We start from the raw sequence: 17506 nt of genomic DNA on the forward strand, positions 1-17506 counted from the left end.
TGTCCGGTTTCCATAAAAGAAAAGGAAAAAAATCTTTCATAATTTAAACATGAAGCGAGTCCTAGCGCTTAGCTTGTTTAGTTTAGTATAAATGTATAAAATATAATCAAATCTTCTGCTTATGTGTTGTACATTGGACTAGCATCTTATCCACTGAAATAAAATAAAACACAATATTTTCAATACCTAAAATTTATTAACAAAATAGTGTCATACAGTTATTTAAAATAACAGACGTAAAGATAAATGATAATTTGATACAGCCTAGCATCCTAATTAAACCAGGTACTTTATAAATTTATCCCACTATAAAAAGAACAAATAAAAGACGAACGCCGCACGAAGGAATGTTGGCTATCGCAAGTAGTCAAACAAATATAATATTTCGTGCGCAAAGTAAAATAGTCGTTTAATCTGACCCATATATCAATCATTCTAGCGCAAACCATACGATTGCTAGGTACAATCATGTTCATTCACATTGGCAGTGTAAATATTACGATACTAGCACCTGCTCGCCAATATCAACACTGAAACTGATATAATTCCTACTCCTGGCACTACGACCACGTAATAATACTGTTTGTTTGCCAAATTATTCTTCTAACATTCCACCATTAAACATCAAGGAAACCAATTACACACTAAATTACAAAGCATCATACAATTATATATCATATTTATTTTAGACATATTTATTTATAAAACATGCAATATTTTTATTATCAGTTATGTACATACTCAATTGCACAAAATTATAGAAAACTTTTAACTATTCACAATCACTCGGTATAATATTACAAATAACTTTGGCTTGGGTGACTGGGATTTTATAACTGTAGTCCGGGTTACATATTATATAAATTATGTCAATGTCGTATTTACAAAGCGAACTAAAAGTGGGATTCTAAATGCGAAAATGATACAGAAAAAGCTTATATATACGTCAATTTACAATAATTTGTCAATTTTTGTTTAAAGACATACACAGCCTGAGCTTATCGGGGAATGTCTACTTATTTTAATTCAAAACCAATTTAAGACCTTATTTTAATTCAAAAGCATGTCAATCTGGAATAACTTATATGATAATACTTAAACAAGTCTGAACACCTACTGGGTCCCGTTGAATTTATTTTAACATTTAAATAATAGATTTTGTACCGCCAACATTCACTAAGTGCTATGACCGCTGCTTCCGTACGTGGACGACGATGAGATATCGAAACGAAATTACCCTGAGAACGTCCCGCCGCGTAGCGCAGCGATCCACTTATGTAACTCACTATTTATAAAGTCAGTCGAACGGTTCACAGTTCAAGGGATAGTCCGGGAGCATCCGACGCACTGGCGCGGCGCTCATTAACTGTAGGGCGGCGGCAGCAGGATCTCCGTGAGCAGCCGCTTGAGCGAGTCCACGCCCGTGAGGAAGCCGCAGTCGGGCCCGTCGTGCGGCGTGGCCGTGGCCAGCGGCGACTCGGCCGCGGCGCCCGCGTACGCCGTGTGCGCGAAGTCGATCATGCGGATGTCCACGCGCTCGTCGGGCGCGCGCCACGCGGGCCGCGTGCGGGGCCGCTTGCCGCCCTCCGCCTCGCGCTCGCCCTCCGCCTCGCCCTCCGCGCGCCACGACTCGCTGCTGGCGGACGAGTACGCCATCCAGCTGTCGGCCGAGTCGGGGCTGGGCGGGTGCGCCCGCGGCGACGCCGGCCCGCCCGCCTCGCCCTCCTCGTACCCGCCCATCGTCTCCTCGCAGTGCGGCTGGAACGGCTCGCGCTTGCGCTCCGAGTTGGGCATCTCGTCGTTCAGGGTGGACATGTCGAAGTGCCCGGGGGACGGACCCATTTCTGCCGAACTGCTCGACGCGTCGCCCTCGTACTCGGATGTGGAAACGCCGGAGTCTTCCGGATGTAAACTGACGTCACCTTCGTATACTATTAATAGAGAGCTGAAAAGAAAAATATGATATTAAGCAACGAAATTATGCAGACCTATATAAAAAGCTAACATATACTTTTCTCAAGTTTCTCTCACACAATTCAACTATCACTAATAAAAAAAGAAATGAATTGTCATGCACCCAATACAATAAGACATGCAATCACTGATAACTACAGCAATCCGTGTCGCATATGCAGCACTCACCACGAGTAGAACCTGTAGGAGGTCTGCTTGGCGATGGCGCGGCGCAGCAGGTCGAGGTCGCGCAGCACGCGGCGCACGACGCGCGCGCGCCGCCCGCCGCCGCCCGCGAAGAAGTCGCGCAGCGCGTCGCGCAGCCCGCTCTCTGTCAGCCCGCGGCCCCAGTACTTGTCGCGCCGCAGGCACGCGCCCGTCTCCGGCACGTACACCTGAACGCGCGACGCCCATTTATTATTACGTGAATAATTATTTAACACAGCTTAAGATCCAACCTCCAGGGCGAAAACAACAAAAGAGAAAACTTATAACACTCTACAGACATTGTAATAAAATAATTTAACGTTACTTTAAATCAACAGTATTTCCGCTTCATTCACTTTTGACCATTTATTATCACTACATATTATAAAAAGTCCCCGGCCGCGTCTATCCTTCTGTATGTTCGCGATAAACTCAAAAACTACTGCACAAATTGCGGTTATTTCGACAGATAGTATGATTCAAGAGGAAGGCTTATATGTATAAAAATTCCCAAAATTCCCACGGGAACGGGCACAACGTGGGTATAATGTATCCCAAGGTATGAAAAACATGCCTAAAAATATTGGTTATTGGTGTGCGTTGCTAAATCTAATAATGATACAAATGTTCTACACAGTCGAAGTACATACTATTGTGAAGAAAATTGTTCGCGAGAGCATATGTCTAACTATTATAGTTAGGCCACAATAACCGTTTTTAGTTAAAATTCATTAGTTAAAAAAAGGAGTGTAATTTTAAGATGATGATATTTCTTATGATGTTATTGATCTATATTAAAATGAATCACTTTATAATCAAGGTTAATTATGTTACTTTATATACCTCTTTAAATTATTAAAATCGGACAGTTAGTTTCCGAGTTATGATGAGAAATATACAAAATAATTATGCTCAATGGCGGATCTCCGCAGTGACCATGGATTCGATTTTAATAGATAGTGTGACTCAAGACGACGGTTTACATGTATAATAACATCTATTAAACTACTCCGAATTAACAAGTACGGAGCCGCGAGCAAAAACTAGTAACTTTATAAGAAGTTAAGTGTCAAAAGATATTTATAACGATGAAACGACTCCGCTATATCGCTTTAAATAAACCCTCGTTTATTTAGCGTGTCACTAACAAGCAACCTTTTTAATCAACGATTCAATAATAAATTACAGAATTATGGAAGAATGTGAACGCCGACCGATACCTTGGCCGTAATCCAAAAACAATTAATTTTCCTCGTGTATGGTTAAATTTCATCACAAATACCAATGTAAATTCAGTTATCAAAAGAAATTAAAATGTAGATCAACTCAATATAATCAATTATTTACGTCATTGAACTACATTTAATAGATAATTGAGAAAATATATATATGTATCCCTCACTTACAATAAACTAATTATTTATAACATACTAGCTGCGCCCCGAGGTCTACGTACCAAATTTCATTGCAATCGGTTAAGTACTTCTTGTCTGAAAGAGCAACAAACACACACACATCCTTACAAGTTTTCGAATTTATAATACTAGCTGCGCCCCGCGATTTCACCCGCGTAAGTCCGTATGTCGTAGGAATATTTGGATAAAAAGTTGCCTATATTTTATTCCAGTTGTCCAGCTGTCTACGTACCAAATTTCATAGCAATCTGTTCAGAAGTTTTTGCGTGAAAGAGTAACAATGTGTTTGTTCATCATCATAAATATTAGTAGGATTAGTACGATTATTATTAAACAAAACATGTTTCTACAATACGATTTTAATGTTTTACATTTAAGTGAACGCCTCTTCCCTTTAATGAACAATTAACATCACATCATCTTTATCTTCGAATCAAGTTCTATATAAACGCTCTTATTATTTTAAATGGATCTTCATGGGAGTAAATGAGTTACGGAAATATACTAGAGCGGATAAACGTGTATAATATTATTAAATGAGATTATAATGTGATGACATAACGTTGTGTCAAATACTCTCGTGTTGTGTGTGTTGTTATGTCTATAGAAAACGAACCGCATACTGGCCACGAATTACGTAATGCTATTCCTATTTCATTATAATAAATACTCCGTTTGAGTATTCACGTCTTAACACAATTTTTGAATTACTTCAATTCTTTTAAACTTTAACGTTTAAACTATTATTCTATTTAAACCTTACACTAGGAATTCCTTTAATTTCTCAAAACTTCCATTACTCGCAAGCCATAGTGGTACATATTTTGATATATTTTTACTCGATAAATCTGATTTTACTGCTGATTCTCGAAAATAATTATTCATTACACCTCTCTAACTCAAATTAATCTAACCTATTCATGTCGACTTAAAATCCTCCGTGGATCGAAATCTCTACAATTTTAATTTTTAGTTTTATAGCATTGAAATGCTTTATAAATGAGAAATTTTGAAAGAATAGAAAAAATTTGATCACGAGGCAGGATTCGAACCTGCGTATCTTGCCTAACCGTAGCAACGGTTGCTATTCTTTCAAATTTTCTCATCTCTACAATTCTTATTGCTATTCGTTCTATCTTTGGTATTCGTATGTCTGTTTTGTATTTGTTGTTATTGTGTACAATAAAGAATACATAAATATCGAACACGTAATGAGCATAAGCGGTGCACAACGCACCTGCATGCCGCAGAGCCGCACGCCGAGCGTGGCGGAGGTGCTGGCGGCGCACTTGGCGATCTGCTTGGTGCGCTTCTCGGCGCTCGCGTCGTCGCCGTGCTGCCGCGTGCCCATCTTCAGGTCGAGCACGCACGGCCGCCGGTACGACGAGGTGATGTTCTCCATCATTAGGAAATCTGAAAATTTTAATCGCGTCCTTTGTTTTTTTTTCAATGTTTTCAACCGACTCCAAAAGAACGTTCTAAATTTGAATTATTACTATTATTTTTTTCTTAGTTGGTTAACTCAGAACTTTCGACTCGGTACAAATTTTGACCAGTTTTTTTATTCGATGGTGCATTTAAATTCGGTCTTGTTTTGGCCATTTGAATGCAGTTTCGTAAAAATAATTATAATTGTTAATTTAGAATCACGTGTTAGTTACGTTGTTGTATTCGTATACTAATCAAAAGTTAATAAATACCGCCTGTATTAAGGCAAAATGAAAAGAAACTAATATTTTATATTATAAGTAACAACGTCTTGATTACATAAATTGTAAAATGTAACTTTTCATAGCTGAATATAATTTCATTGAAAGATAACATCAAAACTCGAAAACTTAAAATACATGGCGGCCTTTATTTTCTAGATGCTAATAATTTAATTTGAAACCGACTACTTGATCAAAGGTTGGGTGCATATTGTTTACATACAACTCTGATGCTCATCGTCATATTCATTATATTTGGTTCAAACCTTACAAAAGTAAATTTCCCACAAGAGTAAACTGTTAAAAGTTTAATAAATTAAAGAAATTTCAATCTAGTACAGTGGTTTAGTAAATATTCTGAACATGGCCTTAGGGAATATATCAATCTGACTTATATTCTACACAGTGTCATTGAGCGTTGGTATGTTTCAAATATAAAAATGCCATATGCATGCAATGCGCCATTTGGTGAATTAAAACTATCGGGTTATTGAGTGTAACTAACCTTAGGGATTCTACGTGATATCCATAGATACAGTTAAGATTTTTTTTATGATGCCCAGATATTGGTATTACGTTACGAGATTGAATGATAAATAAATGTCCAAATTGACTGGTTGGACTTGGTTCTCGAGTATAATATTATTTTTCATTACATTACGTAATTTACCGCATTTCAAAACATTTCCACAAAGAAATAACGTGTAACAATAATAGAAGATTATGTATAGATTTCTAAGTAATTGACGCTAATGGTTCCATCACGAATAAAACTTATTTTAATCTCGCTACACTCATCTCTTTAATAACAGATAAACACAGATGGAATATTTTCTAAGCGGTGATTTAAACAAAGACAGAAATAAGATTTATTATTACAAATACATGTAAATTGCAGTAACGGTTTTGTCGTGATATAAAAACTGATAATAATTATTGATTGCTAAATCAATATTTTCAACAAGATATCTCAGTAAATTAAGTCAGAATAATTTATTTTATGAATATACAATAAATAATAAAATTATAAATTTATTGTACGTAACTTTTTGTTTCTCAATCACTCTACAAGTAATTGTTATCCAACGTTTATCTGATGTAACGTGATATTGCATTTATGAACAAGATATACAATCGTATGAATTCTTTTGTTCATTAATTTATGTTATCGCTTTCATAATTATACGTGTCTTAGTATGCATACTGGGTACAATATGCATTCGCTGGGAACTAGATGGCGTTGTGTTAGTGTAATGTCAATGAACATTTATTTACGGTAAATGAGGTCTCAATATGTAGTTAGTATAATAGAGGTGGCACACTTACATTGCTTATTAGAATTGTCCATATGCGCAATGCTCTTTAACACTTCGCTAGCATTGCCGTTACGGTGTACTTTAAACCTGCAATAGGAAAGCGGACAGTCAGCGCAAACATTCAGCGGGCCACAGAAAAAAGAAGGAGCTAATTATTGAAACACAAGTGTAGTCCATATCGTTATATTGTTACATTGCAATCAAATAGTATCATTACCACGACTCCACGATGCAAGTCATCGGAGGCTCGCAGTGTTAGAGTGCATCGCTCACTAGGGGGATATTCGTGTAAGTATTGCGATGGTATGAATAAATGGCGACGTCGGCGGGCCGGCGGGCCGGCGGGCCGGCGTACGTCAAACATTCTGAAATATGATAAAGGACACATGACAAGTGTCGAGGAGAGTACGGCGAGGGCGCGGCCGAGCCCGGATACGCACTTGAACACGTCGTCGCGCTTGCGCTTGCCGCCCAGCGACTGCTTGCGCCCGTTCTCGTCGCGGAAACATGGCGAGTACCGCTTTTCCAATTTCGTGCCACCCGTGTGAGAAGCCTGCATCACGCCTGCAACAAACGGCCTCATCATAAGTACTGCTGCCCGATCGAGCTCTCTTAGGCGAGCCTCGCTATACGCTATCAATTGCTATTTTTTTACGTTTCAATTGCGTGATTACACGAGCATGGGGTAAATATTTCAATTGCTATTTTTTTGTTACAAATAAATAATGTTTAAACGGACAATCTATGCAAGTTGAAAGCCTGCCATTCCATTAAAAGTCGATGGCAGTCAAAAGTTGAACACCTCCAACTCTTTGCAATAAAATAAATACATTATTATTTACTTACTATCGTGCAAGTTGCCAGCGTTACTTTAATGAAAAGTGAAAATAGTACGGTTAACGTAAGTTAAAAAGGGTTTGTATATCTTTTGTTTTGTATATCTGTATTCGGTGTCTATGCTGTAATGTACAATGTAATATGTTTGAGTGTGACAGTAATATTGTTCAGTACGCTGATGTGTAGGATGTTGCGATGTGGGTGCGGTGTGTGTAGGCTTTAAGTAAAGGTTTACAAACCCACAATGTAAAATTACCGCTAGGGCGCTAATAGAGGGCGGTTGTGTGACGAGCCGCCGGCGTCGCTCCGCCCGCCGCAGTGCCGCGACCCTTGCGACAACAAGGAAACTAATATTGTGTTCCTGACCCTGGCCCTCTCCCGCTCGCGCTCTTGCGACCAAACCCGCCTCCCGCGAGCATTAGGCTCGATCCTAATACAGTCGACACCTTTCATCTCTCTACCTCTGAGGCTGTCTGTTATTAAGCGACTCATCACTCATCTCACATCATTTCACTACTTACACGGTACATAATATATTATTTACAAGTATTTATTATAAAGTGTGCATATTAAGCACTTTTTATCTAAAAGCACGGTACTTTAGATATCATTTATCGGTATTTTTTATTTACTAATTAAGTTCTTTCATTTATTTAGATAAAGGTATTAAATTATACAATACGTATGAACATAATATCCGCTTTTGAAAGTCAAAACGCACGGCGAAGTGCGTGCGACACTTGGTGCGTTTTCGCACGCGATGAAGGCATAAACTTTCCAATTCTATACTTTATGGTTTACAAATTACTCTGCTCGAATTACGATGCAGTCAATAGTTAACTTAACGATAATTATGTGATTGCAGTCGGCGGGTTTGCGTATCTCTCAGGCATCACACTATCACGTTATTCATATTTTGGTATGATGGTCACGATCAATTGAGCAATAAGGAAAGTTGATTAAATGTGATTCTAAAACGAATTTTCTATCCATGTCAACAAATTAACGCATCCTCAAACATTCGAGTGCGTTGATATAAATGATAAGATTAAATATAAAATGAATCGCATTCGTATCGGACCATATTTTTTTCCGTGACGTAAATCGTGTAACGAAATTACCGTTCAGTTCGCACTTTGTAAACATTGAACATATTTATAAAACATTACAGGTGTGTTAAAAACTTCCTTACTGCTCTAAAATGCAATAACATCAAACAGTATATTGAGGACTAAATAAAAAACAACACGTAGAATGATATAATAATATTAATAATCGATAAAAAATGATGCAAATGAATGATTATGACACATTCAGCGAAATCTTAAAAGCAAACGAAACTGAACAATTCCAAAGTTGTAATGCTCACCTTTGTATCTGGGTACGAAGCTCTGAATGTCTTCGGGAATGTTCTGGTAGAAATGCAGCTCCCTGATGTTGAGCGGCTTGATCACGGTGCTATCGTTTAATACTAACAGTCTTGTATGACCGCCCACCTGCAAGTTGCATACACATCAGCATTTTTTAATTCCAATACCTACAATTAAAAACATTCATATTATTAAATTGTCTACAATAATTACCGGAATCGTGCGCTTATGATTATGACGTCAACGTAATACAATAATGTCGATATTCATTGCTTTTTATGTTGTATATTCATTATATAGATTACATTACGAGCACATCCGTAAAGTTCTAGAAACTTTCTAAACCAAGCCACAAATGCATAGAGTATTGTTGTGGTTATATAAAATCCCATGAGTAGCGCATTAGCCAATGCTTTGTTGCCGGGTGGCGTTGTGTCATTATTCATTGCTCACAATCAGAGCTCAATATTGACAAACATTGTACACGTGGATATATAATGCAGGCTTCGGTTATTTTTGGCAGTGCGTTCTTATCATAATCATCACCTTACCCGATAAGAACCCGCGATAGTTTTATTGTAATACAAACAAATTTCCTGATAACCCACAAAATATGAAAGCTATTTTTTTCATATGGAATATTACCAACATCCTGTTAAATCTAAGACAGTCTGGGTACCGATAAAAACAGCTCAGGTAAATGCAGTATAAACAAAAATTTTTTGCAAAGCCTAACTGCACTTTGATTTTCTATGACCATTTTATTATAGATGCCAATCCAATTGTAGAGCGAGACAGATATAGTTAGTAAGTAGGTGAATAAATAGTACATAAATGATGTGCAGTGAATCGAATTGAGAGTCAAAATACGAACAAACTGCGTCGGTACGGCATTGACCCGTTGTCATGCGACCGAAAACCACCTCGCAACGGAGTTAAAGGTTGGAACACGAGAACATACTGGAAAGAACCATGACAACGTTATCTCAAAGTAAATTGTTTTTTCGTTTATTTTTACACATTATAATATGTAAATACAATAAAACAATAAAATAATATGTTATGCTGTAATCTCATTACAAAGACATTCCTGACTTTTTGAGATAAACGACAACAACTACAACAACTATTTGGTGGATTTTTAGTTTGTGTTGATTCACACCTCAACAATTTGTCTATATTTTTTTATACAACATCTACACTTAAAAAAAATAATATATTGCAACGTACTATTGCAATGTTTACAACAGTAAATGAAAATATGCTATCCCATTCATCAATTCAATTCTTATCTTCAACCAAAATAAGTATACCATAAATTCCGAATATATTTCTATTTTTTTTTCATGCTATTTAAAAACACCGTTACGGCGATAGATATATAAATAAAAAATCGATTACGTTCCGCCACGTTCCGCACTATGCTTCCAGAAGACTGACATTTCAATTGTTACTATTCATTACTGATCATTGAACAAAGAACTAGAAACACTGTAACAAAGCAAATCAGATACAGAGATACAAGACTAGCTTGCAAATGCTTCACATTTTCCCATTAACGTTAACGAACGGAATTTATCTAGAGACCGTATAAAAACTTTCAAAATGGCTGTACGACTGTTCTGAGTACGTCATAAACGCGTAAGCGGATTATAAGACTAAAGCGATTATTCACAATCCTAGGTGGTACTGCATAATGTAATATGCTATACATACAAATAGATACGCTGCTTGGCATTGGCTTAAGTTATTGAAGTCATTACAACGAACAGTCGAAAAATTATTTTCTTTTTGTTCAATAAAATTAAAAAATAAAAAAAGAAAGGAATCCAACATCCATTTTCAACTTTTTTCATGTAAATTGTTTTTCATAGCAAAATAAGTGAAGTACCTATATTAAAAGTGGCAGTTTTAGTAAAATAGCTTTAACACAAAGTTTAATTTTTATTGAAAGTACATAACATAATCATAGTCAATCGAACAAAAATGTAACATTACAGGAGCTTATTTCATAACAGACAACAGAATATACAAGAGGCGAAGAACAAAGCAATCAACGAATGATTCGACTATAAACATTGTTCCTAGCGTTCCTAGTGTCGAGAAAAATAAACCATTTGAGAATTCATAACAACACCACCGTGTATGAGTAATTAAGTCTATTTAATAGACTACTACTGCAACTGTGTACTGTGTAACACAAACTTAAATGGACTCTACATATGCTTGCTTACTGCTTAGTTACAAAGTATTAATTAAACACTGCAAGCTATGTGTATACAAGGTTCTAATATGAACCAATATTGTCTGCGTACTAACCATTGAAGTCTATTTAAGCAACAAACGTCAGCTAATAGTATCAGTATTGGAAAAAACAATTAGGGTTTTTCGTTCATTTGACACATTCGTATTCGTTATGCACATCGAAACTGGACGAAACATTCGTATACGAACCACTGTACACACATTCGTGAGTAGTACAGTAAGTCCGTGCTGTTCCGGAGAACCGTTCTTAGCGCGAATATGAAGGCGAATAGGGAGTGCTGTTTACTTATGCGTGTACGTTATACGCCTATCTATTCGCAAGAATATGTTAATGCATATGCTTAAGGAAAACTATAATGTGAGCTAGATTTGGAATCGGATACTTTGCAAGTGACTGATGGTTTGCTTACTCATTATGATATATTATTTTATACTATCAACAACGAATCGCTTTATGTAATGCAATGCAAACTAGATCAAATTTCCTCTCGTTATAATAAATTGGTGAAAATAAAAATTATATTGTATAAATAATATTGGGCAACATATAACTATCGAAGAGGATGTATTTTAAAATGTATTATCGGTCCATTAAAAAGTCATAGACAGAAAAAAATTGCTCTCAACATTAACACAAATTGAGATACTTCTACATGATATTCATACATGTTATATGGATTTACACAAAAAGTATAAGTTGTTATAGGTGTCTTTCACTTTTGCTTTTTTATACATGTCCGTGTATTCTCAACTTGCCTTCGAAAGGATGCACAATATCTGTATCCTTTACAACTCAGATGCCACAGTTGATCGTCGCAACTGCAGCTCGCGTAGTACCATTACGCAAATTTTATCGTCCAGCGAGTGTGTGAAGTATGTCTTACTTGATTGTGCAGCGGCAGGACGTCCACCTCGTGGCCGTCGTCAGGCGAGAGCGTGTGCGCGGCGGGCGGCTGAGTGCGTTTGCGCTCCACGCCTCGCCGCTCCGGCTCGCCCATGCCCCAGCCGAGAGAGTACACCATCACTTCGGTCGAGCCACCGCCGCCGCTGTCCACCTGCAACCAAACAGAAAAGCCGGTTTCACCATTTGCTGATAGAATCATAACCTATGATTGGCTTTTTGGCTTAAGTATATTTTCATACATTAAGAAGAGAACTAATCCACATGTTGTCAAACTGGACATTAGTGATGTACAAAAGTACTTGATGCTTTTGATTAAAGTTATTGTTATAAACATACTAGCAAACTCGGCGAACTCCGTTTCGCCACCAGATGGCTTCGTTTTTCCCGCTTTTCTGTTGAAATTTTTCCGGAATTTTCTTTGCTATAAACCTCACGACGCCCAAGACCTTTCCAACGAATGCAAAACCGTGGAAATCGGTTCGTGCGTTCTGGAGTTATAGCGTCAGGAAGGAAAACCCGACTTATTTTTATATAGTAGATATTATCAAAGTGACATTACCAGTCATCATAGTTACTGATAGTTAATCTAATATCAAGCATATCGAACAAATAAAATGATAAAGTTTTGAAACTCTGATTACTCAAACAGCTGTGAATCATAAACGATAAAACAACATGTATCAATAGTAAAGCATTTGTAAAAATGGCATTGTTTCCCGGAATTACAATAACAACAACATATCGGACTTAAACTTTAAGATCATAATAAGATTAAGAAACAAGTATTTTAAGAAGTATTAACATGCTGGTCTTAGACTCGAGGAAGTCAAGTTGAAATTAAATTAATTAGGAGGAAAACAGAAAAATCTAGGTAAAACCAAGACTCTGTAGCTTGACGACTGCAACGACGTTGTCATATATATATATTGCAGGGGAGTCAATCATATGGTATCACAAAAATAAAATAAATAAATGTTTAGTATGTGTAAAATATTAAAATAATAAATGAGTAATTTGTTAAAAACATTATATTATCTAACTTATAAACCTGTATATCTACTGTAATCATCAATTACATAAATGAGTACAAAGGGCAATAAATAAATAAACTAAAATAAAAAATACTAAAATTAACGAATCCAGTTGTTTGGAACAAACCGTGACAATTGTCTATTTTATAACAAATCAATAAGCGATAAGGGCACGTGCAGTGGTATTTATTTAACTGACATATTTAGCTTAACATCAACTAATTCGTTTGTAACAATTACAAGGTAGACTTTGACTCCATATTAAATCAATATTGAATTATGATACTAGAACTGCGTAGTAGCAATACACACTCCAGATATGTCTAGAATAGACGCATGCTTACGCACACAGCTAACACATGTTTTAGATAAACAGCATTTCATTTCATACTTAAGATTTAATAACATTACAGAATATTTGTTGTAAAGGTAAAAACCACTACTATTTAAAATATACGTCTGTGGCACAAGATCAAAATACCTATACATAATATAGGCAAAACCCGTACATAACATAGCAATGTTAAAATTTCTGATGTAAGAGACGTACCTCATTGCTATAGCTCAATAGTTAATATACTAAGTATATAAGATAATAACTCCAATGTCGCAAACCACTTCACTTTCGTAACGATAATAATATTTAATGAAAGGCACGAGTCAATAAATAGCACTTGTTGTAACAAAGAATCGGTTTATGTCGGTATATACTGTCCAAGATGACACAAAACTAGTTCTGTTGAGACTTTTCGTACTCAGGTCAGGGAACCGGGCCTGTTTGTTGCTGACCGGAGCGTTCTGCTACTCGGTTAGTGACCGTGCTTCGAATAAAAAATTCCTTTTGTTCCCTCCCTGCGGCAATCACGCCGCCAGACAAGGACACTGACGTCCTCTCTGGAACGATCCTGAGACTTGTGCCTTAGTCTCGACAATACTCGGTTACATTAATTGGCGGGTGTTATTAAGCCTTTGTCTTTATGCGCAATTTATAATCACGAGATAATATTTTTCATTTTATGTCAATCAGCACGACCAAAATAAACAATTCGAAACGGATCAACTATAAATATCAGTGTTCTAAAATAGATCTCTATTTGCAGTCCCATTGACGTTTTGTTTTATTTACTTCAATCCAGCTGCAAATTTCAAGATGAAAAGCAATTAGTTGTTTGGAAAACAACACGGTGTATTGACGTTTGTTGTTTTATGGTTTGCCCATGACGTAGTGACTTGCAGGCCAAGAGTGCGGGAGTCGTAGCAACGATTGCGTTGTACCAACGTTACCGATTCGGCGTCACCAAATTAGACGCGAACATCTCGCCAGCTGCCCGCAAAGTTTATTTGCGTGACGCTAAAGCCCCGCCCTGACCTGTTCGCCTGACAATATCCCAACGAACCGCAAACGAAAACGAAAACTTTACGTCATAACTAGAGAAACAATAATAACGCTAGGCTATATTTAAACCGAGTAAATTGAAAAAAATAAGTTGTCCCTGACAGACAGCATCCGTTTTAAAAGATAATGCAATAAAACAAACATTTAAAATCAAAACTTGGAAATAGAATTTTTAAACATGCAGTATCTATAGAGTAAGCACATCAAAAATAATAATTTTAAGAATTCCTGCATATTTAAGTGCATGCTTATATATTATGTTATTATTATTAGATAAACAGTTCCCTAAAAAACATCGCAGTTATACACAAATTTTGCCTCAAAACCATTATAAAATTTCAACATATTTAAATTACTTATTATAATTTAATTTCATATAAACTTATTTATATCGAAGAATTTTTGCACGCCCTTTAATGGTCCTTTACTTTTATCATAATTATTGACATGTTATACATATATACATAAATTGCTTTATGCGTACGCAAATAAAAACGCAATCTTACACAACAATAATGTAAATAGATACAAACTTGCCCCGAAGGTCTGAGACCAGATAAATAAGTCATATCTATATGCAGGAAAAACACGCATGTCTTGCATAGTAACAACAACGCAGTGTATACAAGACATATCCTGTAATGAGCAAATAGAAACAAAACAATATACTTGCTGTAGATAAAAGAACAATGGATCGAACGTTGTAGGACAGTGCATGAAGTGTATGATATACCTGTAGTGCTATACAGTAGCACTTTTGGCCATATTTAAACAAAAGCATCCAATACAATGCATAGACTAAATGTAAGGTTATTTCTTAGGCGGTGTCATGTATTGTTTTGAAAGTTCTTTATTCTTTATTTGTTGTAGTATCATCGTGTCTTTTATACATTGATAAGTTTGATCATAAAACTTGGGTGTATCTATAGAAGTTTATTTCAAAATTTAACTAGTTCAAGGAGCTTTTAAACTATGCGGTGAACGGCGAGTTCTGCTCTTCGTATAAGAGCAATATAGAATGGAAATCGTGGAATATCTATACAGACATAAAACTAACTTGAATAGAGAAACAATAAAGTACCTTAAGAAACTTTTGCTTCATAACAATCATGAGACGACGTTGATAATGAGGTTATAATGACATTTTATCTAATAGATATGTAATCATAATACACAAACATAGGTCAATACAGTCTATTGTTTAAGGTGCAAAATGATAATGATAATTTATTAAGTATTTCTCTTTTAATTGGAACATACCAATTGCAATCTTTTTACTTTAATGGTACAAAATCATCCCAAAATAGTCAAACTGTTTGACAAAATAGTCGCAACTTAAAAGAGCAAACTCGCTTGACCACAACAATTTCTTATAACTGAAGAAAATAGTCAAACATTTAGAATTAAAATGTGTGCAATGCTACAATTATTACATGCAATGATTGCGAGCGAACAGAAATAGGTTGACATCAGGTCAGTGGGTCGTGGGATTGAATCTGCTAAAAGCATGTGCACATACGAGTAACGAGATATCGAATCACGACCTGCGCAAAGCATATCAACCGCAGAATAAACGATGCATTGACAATTTCGCACCTGCTGTGAGATAACAATCGTGCATCTTCCGTTTGGCACGCTCTTTCAAGGTCTACCTGCCTTCTTTCTTTGTCGTGCAAAATACAATTATAAACAGTCCGCCTATCGACCTGTATTACACTTAAGCAGAGAAAACTATGCTAAAATGAATAGTCGCAACCGAGAATCATTGAGCACTTTGTTTTTGCATTAGCCTCGCGGCGTCCAAAAACAATTTCGGCATTGGTGCATCTAACTAACGCAAGAAAGTAGTAAAGGTCGCTTATATACCATTGGAGAATGTTAAAAAGAAAATTAAGGGAACTAAAACATTATCGAACGAACGAACGAACACTATGACTATTAACTATTTAGTTAGAGTCCTAATGTCGTGAAGCTATACTAGAAAGAAAAGTGAGGCAAAGTTCAATAATTAAAAACATATTTGGTTCTTGTACGTGACTTTCATCACGAACCGGGTCAAATATGTCTAATGCCCAATGACCTTTGACAAGGAAATAATTAAGAAAATACTTAAATGAACGTCGCTCAGCTTACCAAAGTTCGCTTTGCATATATACATATGATAAAAGAGTGCTTAAAAATCCTATTAAATACTTAACCATCTAGCAACGGTTATATATACAATGTAAACAAATAAACCAGCCCGTAATGCGCATATCCTTCCTTTATCTTATCAAAAATCTTATTCCAATATTGATGCGCATAGGCAACGTTCGATGGTGGATTGTGCTAATGCAATGTAGGTATATCATCAACTTCATCATAATCATTTAATGGTAAATAATGTATCAATTACTTCGTAATTACATAGTACAGAATCTTGGAAATAACTTGCAGCCTTCGCTGGTAAGAATGTTGTATTTGATGAGAAATCCATATATAGACAGTGACTGTGCAGTGTTTTATCTGAGTATGTGATAAAAATGACTTTAAAATGTTAGTTTAACCCATCACTTGAGCGTATAAACAGGAGTGTTTTCAGATGTAGGTTGTGGACGGCAAATAATAAACTGCCGAATGTTGGCGCCAGTCATTTATAAATTCATCCAGTGTGATATTTATATCATCGCGGTATTAAAATAATAAGATATATCGTTTTAAAATTAGCCGTTAATCTCTGGCATTTGTTTGTTGCATTCTGTTAAATATATTTCGGTACTCAAGCTAACCTAAATTGACAAAAAATGAAGGCCACTTCAAAATGATTCCGTGTAATAAAGATGCAAGGATCTGTCGTAATCTGATATGTTATTTTATTATCTGTTGATACGATATATTTAACGTAACGAGATGACATTCGTACAAAGTAAATAAAAGAAAACTGTAAACAATCTCAATATATAACAGCACGTTAATAAATGGTACTCCTCAAGGATTTTGGTCCCAAAAAGGTATTATTTGTTTCAGATCCACGATATAACAAAACTGACACTTCGTGGAAGCGTTGCCAAAAAACGCATTAACGATACGATCCTAATTCCACAGCTATAAAAATATTTGTCAT

General features: G+C 36.1%; 1 protein-coding gene across 5 annotated transcripts in view; it reads right to left on the reverse strand.

The window, feature by feature from the left end:
- Window positions 1–1063: 1063 nt before the first annotated feature.
- LOC119838656 (inositol hexakisphosphate kinase 3) overlaps window positions 1064–17506 on the reverse strand; it is a 31738-nt gene continuing 15295 nt past the window's right edge. For 3 of the 5 annotated variants that reach the window (XM_038364712.1, XM_038364711.1, XM_038364710.1), the window contains 7 exons: window positions 11957–12127; window positions 8807–8933; window positions 7041–7164; window positions 6611–6687; window positions 4813–4988; window positions 2143–2348; window positions 1064–1945 (listed from right to left, as the gene is read on the reverse strand). In XM_038364712.1, the coding sequence (XP_038220640.1) occupies window positions 1363–1945; window positions 2143–2348; window positions 4813–4988; window positions 6611–6687; window positions 7041–7164; window positions 8807–8933; window positions 11957–12094 (1431 nt within the window). In that variant the 5' untranslated portion in view covers window positions 12095–12127 and the 3' untranslated portion in view covers window positions 1064–1362. Of the gene's footprint in view, window positions 1946–2142; window positions 2349–4812; window positions 4989–6610; window positions 6688–7040; window positions 7165–7676; window positions 7767–8806; window positions 8934–11956; window positions 12128–17506 lie in introns of those variants that run through there. The other 2 variants (XM_038364713.1, XM_038364714.1) reach the window with 2 other exon arrangements.

This window comes from Zerene cesonia, unplaced genomic scaffold (genome assembly GCF_012273895.1).
Source record: "Zerene cesonia ecotype Mississippi unplaced genomic scaffold, Zerene_cesonia_1.1 Zces_u004, whole genome shotgun sequence".
Lineage (NCBI taxonomy): Eukaryota > Metazoa > Arthropoda > Insecta > Lepidoptera > Pieridae > Zerene > Zerene cesonia.